The sequence below is a fragment of the Plutella xylostella genome, chromosome 13 (genome assembly GCF_932276165.1).
Source record: "Plutella xylostella chromosome 13, ilPluXylo3.1, whole genome shotgun sequence".
Lineage (NCBI taxonomy): Eukaryota > Metazoa > Arthropoda > Insecta > Lepidoptera > Plutellidae > Plutella > Plutella xylostella.
Genome location: NC_063993.1, coordinates 5,765,174 through 5,779,061, shown reverse-complemented (window position 1 = coordinate 5,779,061; position 13,888 = coordinate 5,765,174). Strand labels below are relative to the sequence as shown.

Here is a 13,888-nt window from a genome sequence, read left to right as displayed (position 1 = left end):
TAAACAATTGACTTTCAATGGTTTAAAATTAGAATTTGTAACTAATGACAACATTTTCGCATTACCACTTTTGTAATACCTACACGCTTCGTCATAATTAGGTATGTGGTTTACGGTTATTTTTGTATATTAATAGTAAGATTTTCAATCATTTATTTTTAATTTATTGATTTTTTTTTCCAATTCCTAGATTCTTACCAAAGTTACTTCAACAGCTTATACGCGAACAGTCTGGAAACTTGTTAATGCTATTAGCAGCAACACCGCGAGGCGCGCTTACTAACTCTACTTACAGGAAACTTCCCCCCACATCTTTAAATAACACCACCAACAAAGTCTTATCAAATCAATTTATTCTATCGTAAACAATATTTCAAGTCCATTACAGCAACAAAATACCAATGTACAAATACATATCTTTCCCGTCTATCTAACATGACTACATGAGAATGAAACTCTCTGTCTTTGACCAAACAGTGATAAGATTAAACTGCAAGTAATAGATTAGCAATTACGATGACCAGCTCTGCAGAAATGGCGACAGGGTTCTGTTTGGGGGCGCTACCGGTTTGTCGCCTGTGAATGTGGGGGGAGTATCTGACGCTTCGTTCTACTTCAGTCTTGTTCATCACGCGTCGCTCGGTCTCCGCGGGGTCCGTGCTGTTACTCACCTCGATGTCGCTCGTCTCATTACCAGGCGAGTGCTCAAAGTGGTCAGGATGCACCGTACTACCGCCTTCTGATGTGGCGTCTGCATCCGTGCTGTTTTCTGTTGTGGTAGCGTCGGCGTCAGTTGACTCAGTTTCGTTGTCGTGCGAGCTCGCGTGAGCATCTACAGTGGTATTCGCCGCCGTTGAGTTGTCTTTGGAGTCAACTTCGGCTATAGATAAGATAAAGATAAAAATTATTTATTCGGTGTCGGAAATACACACAGCAAACAACAAATAAATAATTAATAAATATAGTTGTACCATCTAAGTCGTTGTAAAGCCGTGTGCTCCCGCCAAGCGGGCTGGTGACTCTAGGCTCGTCCTTGAGGGTCTCTCGGCAGATCTGGCTGCAGTACTCCTCACTGCACTTCCCCTCAGTCCCGCAAGTCGTGAAGCTGCTCCAACCAGACAATAGTTGGAACAGGTGCGGCGGCTTGCACTGGTTGTTCAGGTACGTCTGTAGGCCTACTACCAAGTTGTCGCAGATGAGAGGGCCGCCTTCATTTCCCTGTAATATTTGTCGATGTTAATATATGGAGCTTATTTCATTGCTTAGTTTAGTAGGTGCATAAATATAAAGCATGGTTAAAGACAAAGGATACAGTACAAAAAATATATTAATGCGAACAATTTACATTCTCTTCTGGTTTTGACAATGGTCCTTGTATCAAATTAATAAGAGAAGAACGGAGGCCAAGAACTGCTGAGACATATTATAAAAATTAGTCACTTGCGCCATAGTTTCCATTGCAACATCGACAAAACAACCATCATCATCACAACCCACGTCCCCTCTGCTTTGGCTCGTCTCCTTCCAATGAAGGAAGTTTTCAAGGCCTAGTCCATCACGCTAGCCTAGTGCGGGTTGGTGGACGAAACCGTCCGACAAAACCATAAACTAGTCACATTTAATGACAACATACATGGCAGTAGTCAGCGGGCACGCTCGTGTCAGCCGGGTCAGAGGCGCAGGTCATGGTCTTCTCCGCGTACTCCGCACCACAGGTAGCCGCTGATGGTGACAGCATCTCCACTGACAGATGGGTCAGCACCTTGTCAGTACTCGTATTGGTGGACTGCTTCTGAAAAGAGGTGATAGATATAGTAAGTTGTCTAGAGCTGAACAAAAGCATTGGTGAACTGCTTCAGGATGTGATATGTTTTTAGGTGTTGAGCTTCATGTAGTCGTCTTAATAATATTCATACCAATGACGCTATTCAAATACAGTGAATAGTGTTTCTCAGTAGCGCCTCGGCCTTCCTCAGCTTCTTCATATGGCATCGGTGATAAACAAAGGCTTATAGAAATAGGAGATAAGCAAATATATCAGATTAGCTCCAGTCAGATTATTTTATACGTCACTGGACGATTCTCTTTTCGTCCATTTGAATCCGCAGTTCAGCATAGCGTATTATAAAATACTATTCTCGCGTTTACTCACAGATAATTTTTTTCACTTACCGTGAACACAAGTATAGTGCAAACTTTGTCAGTGTACGAGGTGGTAGCGAGCGCCGCGGGCGCGACCGCAGGCGTCTCCTTGAAGGCTTCGAGAGTCTTCAGCAGAGACACATCCGTCAGCCAGTACTTGTACATGTCGTGGTTGGCTGGACGCACTATCCTTATCACCTGTGTAAATAAATAAGTGAGGTAAATAGACCAACAGATATTCAGATTTCACAAAAATTGTGACAAATATGCTGTCTCAACTAGACAGATTTGGTTGGAAAGCAAAATAGGAGCTCCAGATACAGCAGTAGGTCACTAAAATAGACCAACGAATCCTCACCTCCCGCTCCTGTTCATTTTCATCTTCATTGAGGGTGATATTGGCATCAATAGTGACGGCTCCAGCTCTGGCCAGCAGGGTCTTGGCGGGGAACCCCACGGCCACGTCGTTGGCCTCCATGGGGTCAATGGCCGCGCTCACCAGCCAATCAGGCTTCAGCAGCACGGCGTCCTGGATGAACCGGTTCCCGGCCGTATCCACGATCGTGTCGTCCGGGTAGTATAGGAATGCCTGGAATTTGCCTAATGTTGTTTACAATATTCAAATCAGGGTACCTTAAAATTTGTAGCTTTGTTTGTTTTTAAATAATGTATTTCTCTTAACATTATTCTATTACAAGAAATATTCTGCCAAACTGTTATAACAATTTAGTGGCAGAGTGAGGCAATTGAGTCAGCAGGGTGAAGTCTGCAGTGCCACGGTTGCGTTTGTGCTGTAAAAATAACGTAGCGGGAATTAAGTAGTGGTGCCACCGCACTTTTACTCAGTGATAGATTAAACACAAATAGCTATATGGTATAAATAAGAACTTATGTTTTCAAACTGCAACGCCACAAACTAAACCGAAATGAACACATATTAAATCTATATTACGCCTTATTTTCGTCGGGAGTTTAATTTTAAAGTATGCCTGGATTTCTATGGACTATGAACTATCCCCCAACATGACTCATCAACCTATTTGAAATAACACTCACGGGGTGGGGTTTATTGAATACTTAGTACACAATTTATACAAAATGGGACTCACCATGTATGGGTACTGACCCCTCTTGACCTCATTTTCAGCAGGTGTCCTCTCACCTGATATTGATTCACAGCTATATAAAACTGAAAATAAATTAAACAGATGTTCAATTGTTCATATTCATTATTTATAAATGCAATCACGTTGGATAGTCCAGGAGGCTTTGTGGAGAAAGGGTTCCAATTGACACACATAAACCTTTAGTAGTTTTCCTGGAAAGGCACGCCACTTTTGCACATTCTGGGGAGTTTATACACAAATAATATAACTAAGCTTACCAAAACAAACTGGCACTAAAACATTAATTAGCATATTTTCTAGATAAACAAAATATAAATATTATTTCTAAAATTTTATGAAACTTATGGCATGTGATCGAATTACTTCTGTCAGGTCAGAATTCAAAGACGGAATGAAGTTTTATTTTTTTATGCTTCAAATATGGCCTGACGTGCAAAGAATAGAGGTTCAATGTATTTGAATACCTCAAGAACAATGGAATATCAGAAGTGTTCATAGGTTTTTATTCAGGTATTTACAGTTACAGCAATGGGAAATTTAAGTTTTTAAACTTACTTTTGGTAGGTATTTTATTAAAAAAAATACATGCATATTATATTTCCTATTACCGACGTACATTGAAGTTTAAACAGGTGCTTCCATCTCCGATATGAGCGCTGTCATAAAACAAGTGTTCGGTAAGTGGAAATTACTCTTTTACATCCCGTCCCCTCCTCGTAAAGAAGAATTAGTCGACTCACGTCTGTTATTTTTCTCCGCTATCTGTGACAAAGTTGCGACGCTCCAAGTCGAAGGCATTAATCAGAATACAATCCGGACAAGATGTATTATCCGCAATAAAGAGGAAAGAATGACTTTCAGAATTTAAAGCCCGTGTTCTACCGATAACGGCTGAGGGAAACACCTAGTTATTCATGTAGGGGTGTTTAAGAGCTTGTATTAATATGCCCGAGGCGATGGCGGCGGGTTTTTGAAAAATAAGCCAAGAATTTCAAGAACCGGCGCATTTATTTAGATACAGTGGACAGGGACACGGCAAGGGCGGGCGTGGGATGCGCCCGCCGTAGTCTTTGCTGTTTTTAAACTGGATAAACGCATAAAACAAAGGACAACAAAAACAGAGATTTATTGTTTTTCACAATGTTTCTTTTACTGTAGAAAAATTAAATTAAATGCAGATTCAACGTTTTAACTCGATTAAGACTCGTTTAAGATCAACTTGGACAAAGAAATGTGGCAGTAACATTGTATGACGATAGTGTCCACAAATGAATCGATAGAAACCGCTGATGCGGGCACTATCGCCCGAATGACTGGCCAGACGCGTGCAGTCTTATTATACGTCTAATATAACAAGATCCCTGGAACCTATCGGTCCCGTTGGCTTGAATAGTGACTTGTATGATAGTGAAGGAGGTCAGGTTGGCCTGGTGATGTGGTAACGACTTGAATGAACGAGGTACGTGTTTTGGCGGCGATCCGCAATTGTTTTACGCTTCCGGAGACTCGAGTTCATTCGAAGATTCCTTAAATGACTTGCTAAAACTTATGAAGTGCCTTCAAGTCTTGAAACTTGAACAGTATTTTTATACATGGAGGTATTTTAGTCAGATATACCTAATTACTAAAATAAGTCGTTAACTAACTCAGTCAGCACCGGTACCGTAGTGTACTTTTAATTCAATACACTCACGAGAAATGAAAAAGTTTCATAGACAATAGCACCAGATTACTCCTAAACGGAAAAGACTAGCGCAATGACGTGACGCCGTCTGCAATATTGAAGAACAATGAGCCGTTTTCCTTGACAGCTGTCAGTTGAGCTTTTGGGTAAGCCGATAGATGGCGTGAAAACGCAGTGTACCAACTGTCAAAAATTACATAGAGAGCAAAGAGTACTAAACTCAGAATAAGAACTCACTAGTTGTGATTAAATGTCGGGTGGTAGCGCGAGCCATCCTTCCGAGGCTCAGACTGCATGTGGCTTGGGATAGTGCTAAGTATTCTGTGAATAGTTCTACCCGCGCCGTCACGTAGTGTTCTTTTCTCTATGCGCGCCGTTTGAACGGGTGCTGCATGCGAGAACTGATTTTCTATTTTTATTTATTGTATGATCCTAAATAAGATCCCAAAAAAATACTTACAAGACAAGATGTACTTGCTACTATATTATTATTGTAAATGCTTTGATCAAACTTACCTCTGAACCAAGACGGCTTTCCGTCCAGTTAGTTTGGCATTCCGTTTTTGTAACTCTATCTTCAGATTGGCAAGGGACCATGATCCATAGTCCTTAGGCATTATTACAGTATAGCAGTCACTATCACAAGAGTCACTATCTCACAAGAGTCACTATCTCAAGAGAGTCACTATCTCAAGTGCACTAACTCTACAGTATCAAGGGAGGAGGAGCAGATAGCTCAACTACAACTCAATTAATACAGGAGAAACACAAGGAAACTGAGAAAACTTGAAAAGAACGGCTGTACGCACAATCGCACTGAACGCTGAAGAGACAGTGACATCGACATCATAGAGAAAATAATACTACATTCTACGCTACCTTAGAGCCAAGCGGGATCATGCGGGACGACGGCAAGAGACCCGACGGCATGAGTCTGGTGCCATGGAAGAGGGGCCGGCTGCTGGTGTGGGACGCAACATGCGTGGACACACTAGCACCGTCCCATCTTCCATCTACCTCCAGAGAGGCTGGCGCTGCGGCCGGGCGGGCGGACATGATGAAAGGCCGCAAATATGCATCCCTAGGAGAGGGGTACATGTTTGTGCCTTTCGGAGTCGAAACCCTAGGGCCGTGGGGACCGGAGGCACGTCAGCTCTTTAAAGAAATCAGCAGCAGACTAATAGAAGTCTCAAGGGACCCTAGGGCTGGCTCTTACCTCGCACAAAGGTTAAGCATCGCTATACAGCGGGGTAACGCGGCCAGCGTCTTGGGTACCCTACCCGACAGTGGCAGCGATCTGGCCAGCATTTTCTTTTTAGTTTAATTTTAATTTTATATTAGTTATTTAGATTGTATTGTGTACATAGATATTTACATTTAAATAAAATAATAGTACCTAGGTATTAATTAATTATGAGCTAACAAAAAGAGTATCATACATAAATCAATATCATACTACAATTCTACCTACCTACGTCACTTTCACATTTCGTTAGCCTCACAGAATAACATATTGTGATCTGAGTGTGTTCTGAGGGTTTGAAAGTTGGTACAACCCCAGACAACGCCATCTATTTCTCCAAAAAGGAACTTTTTTTTTTTTTTAACAAACGCCTCATTAACAGCGCATCAGAATATTACCAACTAAAAACTTTAATATTTTGATGAAATTCTAATTAAAATGGTAAAAAATGGAGTAATTTGGTGTCGAAATTTTTTAAGTGGAACTTTTTCATTGCTTGTGAGTGTATTAATAAAGACGTGTCCACACACAGTGTCGGTGGCATAAATGCAAATGATCTGTAACCGCTCAGTAGCGGTCGTAAAGATTAAGTGCGGCTTGCTGCCAGATCGGCTACAAAGCGAGTGCGATCAAAGCACTAACTGTTAACGAGCTGCACTGGACTGGACTATCTAGACTAGATTACAGATGGAGGTAACCTAACACTAATTGTTGGGACTTCACTGGTCAAACAATTAACGGAATATTATTATTATGATGTGCATCTCAGAATGATTCCCATTATATTTATTATTATATTATATTATATTATATTGATAGTTATCCAGTTCATCTTGACAATAAAGTGTTTGTCGGGTCCGAAAAACAACACACTGTATACAAAAGATTATATTATTATACTTGGCCGTGATCGAACCAGAAAAAATAACCCTACATACAATAAGTACAACAAGCTTTACTTAACTTTTACCCATACCTACTACAAACATTATGACAAAAATCAAACCATTTTGTCTCCTTCGTAGTCGGGTGAGAACAAACAGAGCGGCGGCGGCGCTAGGCGAGCGCGGCGCAGCCGATATGAATATTAAACGCTTGAAGAATTAGGAGATTTATACGACAATTGGAAACTTTGGCCCCGCACTTAAATGAATGTTTAACATTATCCCCGGAGTTTTATGGCACTTGAGCCTCTTAAAGAACTCGAAGAAACTTTAATAGAGAGAAGTTCGTGGACGATTAATTCCTCGAGGAAAGGTGTAGGGAATCTTTAATGTGGAAGGGTGACGGTAATTTGAATAACTCTGTAAGAATTAGACAAGCTGCCTACCTCATGTAGGTAGGCAATATACATGCTCTATAGGGGATCTTAAGAATAGGGTTGAACGAAATAAGATGTATAAAATGAAGGCAGTTAAATTATACTAATCAAGTATGTGCAATTATTGTACACTCGTAAGCAATGAAAAAGTTTCCCGTGGCTTTTCATTGCTTGCTAGTGTATCTTTGTCAAAATACTCTGCATTCATATCTAATTATTTAGGTAGAAATAATATATAGAATATTACATACAAATAGGAGCGGTGGTAGCTCAGTCGGGTAAGCGCCCGCTTCTCACGCAAGAGATGCGGGTTCGATCCCGGCGCTGACATGTACCAATGAGTTCTTTTAACTTAAGTACAATGTATACCATCTCTCTTACGGTGAAGGAAAACATCGTGAGGAAACCTGCATATCTAGATCTAGCACATCTAGATATGTGAACCTACCAACCCGCAGTGGACCAGCGTGGTGGGGAAATGGTTCAAGCTTAGGAAGGCAGTTTAGACCTTGGGGATATGCACAAAGGTTCCATTCGAGAGAGCCAGGTGCAGGTACTTACACCCCCACAGAGAATAGAATAGAATAGAATAGAATACATACAAATACCTACCGAACTCTCAAAAGATGACTTGATGAACCCGTCAGCAGCGCTATCGGCGGGCGACACGGCCCGCTTCCCGCGGGTGTAGTTTCACGCCGGCATTGTGCACCACTTTATTGAATTTGATTTACGCGCCAATTTTTATAGGCTTCGGGTTTTATTAACCGACCTCCGCGCCGATGTAAACTTAATTGAATCCAGCAACAAAAGGCATGCAATGAAAAGAGCGTCCAGTGATGTGCAATGCAGATTATAATAGATTTTTCCCGAATTTTCATTCGGACTGCGTTCCAAGTTTTCACTATTGAATTTCCGCATATTGTTTGCGGGCGCCAATTTCGATTTTTGCGTTCGATAACTCGATATGTTTTTATTTGCATCGATAATGTTGTTCTCCGTCGTCTGATTCTGTGTCAACATTGTCTTCTCATTACGTTCATCGCGTCATTCCAAAAGAGCATTATCTGAGTTAATTATTTGTAATTCGGGCATGCATACGAACGCCTTCGTGGAAAAACAACGTTATTTTATTACATTCAGTGCAGTCCTGTACTGATATAGTACATAAATTACAGACATAAACATATGACTATGAGGAAAAAATTACAAAATCGCTTATTTTAATTTTTACTTATGTTATATCCTTGTTAAATATTTTAATTTCACATAATTTAATGTAAAATAATGGTATAAAAATAGATTTTTTTATTTTTATTTTACCTTCATGCTACGCCAACGTCTACGAATCCTCGTAGCAGCTACGTGGCTACGCGCTACGACGTAGCTCCCACGTAGCGAATCCGAAATCGTTATAATTATTGCAAGTCGTATTCTCAGATATAAGATCAAATCAAGAGTTTAACAATACCGACGCAATTACACCGCGTGGGTCGATTCTTGTTCGTTAACTGTGGCGCGCTTGAGGTGGAATGCCTTATTATTGTTGTTGTTGGGGATTAGGATTCTTTTGTTTATTTTGAGATGCGTGTGTAATTTTCATATGTGATACACTACAGTTTTCCGTACTTTAAATAGACGAGAGTTCTTTTTTTATGGCGCGTCATGAATAAAATATTTGTTTTCTTGTCCAGTTTAATTTTATTGGAACTGCAATGCATTGAAATTATTCTCAACGAGCATGCAGCAATTGTCGAATTTATCTTATTTTAATTTGCGACATAGTATTAAATATATAGGTCCTAACCTAACCTAGACTTGTACCTACTTAAATCATTAAGCGGTATTTCCAAAGCCTCGTTTGGGAACAATGTGCGTCCTAACGGAATTAAAGTGAACTCTTTCTTCATTGTCAGTGTAATGTAAATGCCTGGTTTGAATGCGAACTGTTTACTTCTTTGCCCCTTTGTTTTAGCGGGCTAGGACTCATTGGACCTCTACTTGCATCAAGGAATAAACCAATAGTAGTAACTGATAGTAGTTTTTTGTAGGTGGCTAGCCTGGTAAAAAAATGATTTTTTTGAAGTTGTGTGTCGACTCAATTTGCTGTTATTTTGTGTCAACTGTATTTATATTTATTTAATAAAGAATTCTAAAAAAAAAGTAAACACGTGAAAGCAGCACTGCCTACGTTTGTATACCTATTTCCAGACAAGGATTTTAGGCGTAATTTTGATGTTTGTTTGTTGAAATATTTTTATGTTTATCAATATAAAATACGTTATTTATTCAGGACAAAAAATATTAAGCACACAAACTCACGACTTGTCGACTTTGTAGGAAATCTTTAAAGTTAGATATTTTTATACCAAGTTAGAAGATAGTAAACCAAGGAACACAAGTAAGTACTTTAGTCGACTAGCTATATCCACGGTGAGTCGGACCGGTCGGAAACCCTTTCGGCTGTAACGAGCAGAAAAAGGGCCCATTCAGAACATCCGAACCTAATTACCAGCGCCGGGCCGGGACAAAGGAGGGTTTCTAATTAACGATATTATGTCAAATAATTTGTTTGAGTCGACGTCTTACTCCGCGGATTGGATTAAGTGTTTGCCTGGTGGGGCAGTTTGTCTTAAATTGTGATTCGGAATTTGATTGCGACGGTTTTCTTTATGAATAATACCGTAAAAGCCTGAAGGCTGGTACGCGTCTATTGTTTTTCAGAATGGCTAATGCGGTTTAAAATTTTGGTTTTGTTTTAATGTGCCCCATTTGTGTAATAAAATCTTTTGTTCTTATATCCTTTACTTGAGATTACATCTTTTCCAGTATCCTAACTATTTCTGCGTACTAGAAAACGAATAATTAAATAACTATTTTGAAATACCTAATTATAAAAAATACAATAATAATATGATACCGAAACTACCCATCTATAGGTACTTAAAATGTATACCTCACAACTACAAACAGTATAAGCGCGAACACCGCATGTAACTAATGCCCTCATTCTGTCCGAACAATTTGTCAGATCAAATCTGTCTAAACACACGGCGGCGTATTGATGGATGAGTATTGTCAAACAGCTCGTGTCTCTGAGCTGCATCAGCGTTTGTTGCTAATCTAATCAGTCACCGAGAGCAGACTGTTTGTCATTACGCAACTTGATGGCCAGTATTAATTATGCCAACTGATTCGATTGTCATGTAATGATGTGGAAACTGGAGTGAATGATATGTACAAAACATGTTGGTTCTAACTAATTCGAACTACAAAGGTGGTGATGCTTTGCAGGTAAATATTTCCGAGACAAAAAGTCACCAGTTATTACGCCTCCCATTGGTAGGTAAATATAACTAGTATCTAATAAATTTAGCACACTAAAGTATACAAACCAAAAAACAATTAATTTAACCCAGGACTGATCATATAGTAAACGTTTCCTAACCACTGCACCCGTCGTTTCCACGGTGACAAATGGCCTATCGTTTTTTAAATAAATACCTATCAAATGAATTCCAAATTTTATAAACATGTTGCAATTAATTAAATTAATTAATGATGCTAATTGTAATACCACGGTTCGTCACTAATTATCGTAATTATGTGGTAGCCGCTAAAGCTGCGCCAACTAATGGCAGCAACATGATATGAATACAGGGTGTTACAAATGTGATATAATATGCGAATTTCACTGAACACGGTAATATTGATTAAATGTTTCAAGCTCTTATTTTTAATTTCTACTACAATAACTTAACCTAGATAAATAGTGGTTAGTGATCCTGGCTACTGAGCTGATGGTCTTGGGTTCGATTCCCGGCTGGGACAGATATTTGTTTAAAAACAGATATTTGTTCTCAGGTCTTGGATGTGCCCGTAAAATGGCAATAGGCCCGCCACTATTACATTGGGACTAACATAACACTCTGGCGAAAAGTGGGTGCAGCAATGCATCTCTGCCTACCCCGCAAGGGAGTACATTAGTACAAGGCGTGAGTGCGTGTGTGTGTTCGGCATTAAATATAATGAATATAATGATGTACTCTCTTTCTGTCCTCACACTGTCAAAGCAAGGCAGCTTGTACATAATATTACGTGTGACCTTAGCTTACTTAAAGAGTATTCGACATTTTGGATAGTTATCCTGAAAAGCTTCTATTACTATACCTACATCACCAGCACATCACTGAGTACGTCCCTGTCCCGCAGAGCGCAGGGCCGGATTAAGAGACATTAGAATGCCGCCCGGACACGTCTAGAGGACTAATTGAGTTAATATTTGGTTATCGGCGGCGACCAGCCCGCGACTAATCCCGCACAAGTAATGACGCAAATTTATCATTATTAATACGCGACGGCCCCGTGTGTGCACCTGACTGGGTTTTGTCTAGTGGGAGGGTTTCAGGGTTGAACTCGTCGGGTGATATTATTTTGGGGTTGAGCTATCGCTTGTCGGTGACAGCCGTGTGTTTGTACCTATCGTTCGTACGTGTGAGGTACGTGTGCTTGGTAACTATGGTATGTGAGATTTATTCATCTGTACCTACGTCTACATATAATGTAGGTATGTGCCGAGTGTTTCAAAAGTGGTCGTAGAGCAAAAATGTTCAGAATGACCCCCTGAGTCACCACTTTTCGGCTTTGTATATACCTACAGGGTTTTGCAAACCAATTTTACTAATAAGTGTATAATACACGGTGTAACTTTCAGAACCGATCAACCCGAAGGAGCGCTAATAAAATACAGATAGTGAAACTTTTTTTCAAATAAACATGACATAATTATTGAGTATATTAATAACATAATTTTTAATAAGCGGACCAAATCATCCGAGTACAGTGGGCCCGACGGTCGCGTATGTAAACGGCGATCGCAGGGCTATTCGGTTCGACAGTTTTACGATAGCGTCCGGCGTTTATTTAGCGCGCCTCGCTCCTTTATTGGCTTTACGCCGGTTTTTTATGACACCACTAGTTCATATTTTTGGCGCGGCTTAAGGATTAAATACCAGCTTATTGACGCTATGCGATGGAACCGGCGAGAACGAAGTAATAGTTAAATTAAAATTATATTATGGGTTTTGATAGTGTGGGTTCGATAGCTATTTCATAACAAAGCGGCTATAGTGGACAGATTTGCCAATCATATAAGGTAGCTGTCCGTCGCTTCTTTAACGCTAGCAATTTTAACGTCATTCGGTGTATCTCATATCTGCACGGATATCTACTAAGGATAAGGTTTTTTTTTTTTAATCTTTATTTATTAAAGAGACTTAGGTCACTTACAATAAACTGTGACCATGTCAGTCTCATCGAGACATACACTATTTAAATAAATCCTAAACTAGGGTTGTCTTAGGTCTAAACAATATTTTACATAACTATACAATATTTTGGAAGGATAAGGATCTATCATAAGATGTGGAAACTGTAACATAAAGGTCATAATGTATTAATATTATAGTAGAGGTTGAACCATGTTTAACATAAGCCGATAAGTAATTTATTTAATTACCTTGTAAACAAGACGATTTGATGAATGTAAAATATTTATATGTAGGTATTACATAAAATTTAAAAACCAAACAACTTACTTAAATAAATATTTACCAACTGTAATTCACAACCTACCCGATCGACGGTATATGGCGATATTTGTTGAGCGTATGTATATTTGTAAAATATCATCGTTTACGAGTATTAAGTAAAACGCTCGTAATACGGGACTTGTATCTTTGATAAACTAAATAATAATGACTATTCATGACAGAGTATCAATAAATAACAATGTTAGTTTGGTTTCATGCGTTGCATGCCTCTTCAAATCCGGTTGGGGCTGGTCAAGCATATCGCGTGTCAAACGGCCGGCAGGCACCGAGTACCGAGCCTTCCATGCAGATATGCGCATACTATTTTTATAAATTTTGAATAGTCGTCCATAGTTGAATTCATTACCAGGCCCGTAGAAGTCGACTGCTGGACTTAGGTCTCCCCAAGAAGCGTCACTACGCTTTATCACTGCTTCCTTATCTAGCCAATATCAGCTAATTGTTCAAGGATGTTAGCGGTCCGGCGCTACGCTTGCTTGTTAAGATTAGTAGTAGAAAAACAAAAACTCTATGGATCTGTTTTACTGTTCTTTAATCTGTGACGTTTGATATACCCACTCTTAAAAATATCTTCAGGCTGGTTTTAAATATTTCGCAACATGAAAAATTACACAAGGTGGTTGCGGGTCACAATAACTGCTATACAAATGATCGCAAACACTCATTGCGTGAATAAGGATTCTGTAATCACTGATACGGCTGTGTTCCCACTAACGAGCAATCAATGCGCAATCACGCGACACGGGGCGCGGGAGAACG

General features: G+C 39.7%; 1 protein-coding gene across 2 annotated transcripts; it reads right to left on the bottom strand.

The window, feature by feature from the left end:
• Positions 1-336: 336 nt before the first annotated feature.
• On the bottom strand, positions 337-3,655 carry LOC105388982 (serine protease sp-Eoc49). Of its 2 annotated transcripts, none has more exons than XM_038112308.2 (7): positions 3,527-3,655; positions 3,252-3,331; positions 2,501-2,731; positions 2,173-2,340; positions 1,634-1,792; positions 972-1,218; positions 337-880 (listed from the first exon to the last, which is right to left on the bottom strand). In XM_038112308.2, the coding sequence occupies exons 1-7, from the start codon at positions 3,558-3,560 to the stop codon at positions 486-488; spliced, it is 1,314 nt and encodes a 437-aa protein (XP_037968236.2). In that variant the 5' UTR covers positions 3,561-3,655; the 3' UTR covers positions 337-485. The 2 variants fall into 2 exon arrangements, with proteins under 2 accessions (XP_037968236.2, XP_037968237.2); XM_038112309.2 differs by having other exon boundaries at positions 1,634-1,789.
• Positions 3,656-13,888: the final 10,233 nt, after the last annotated feature.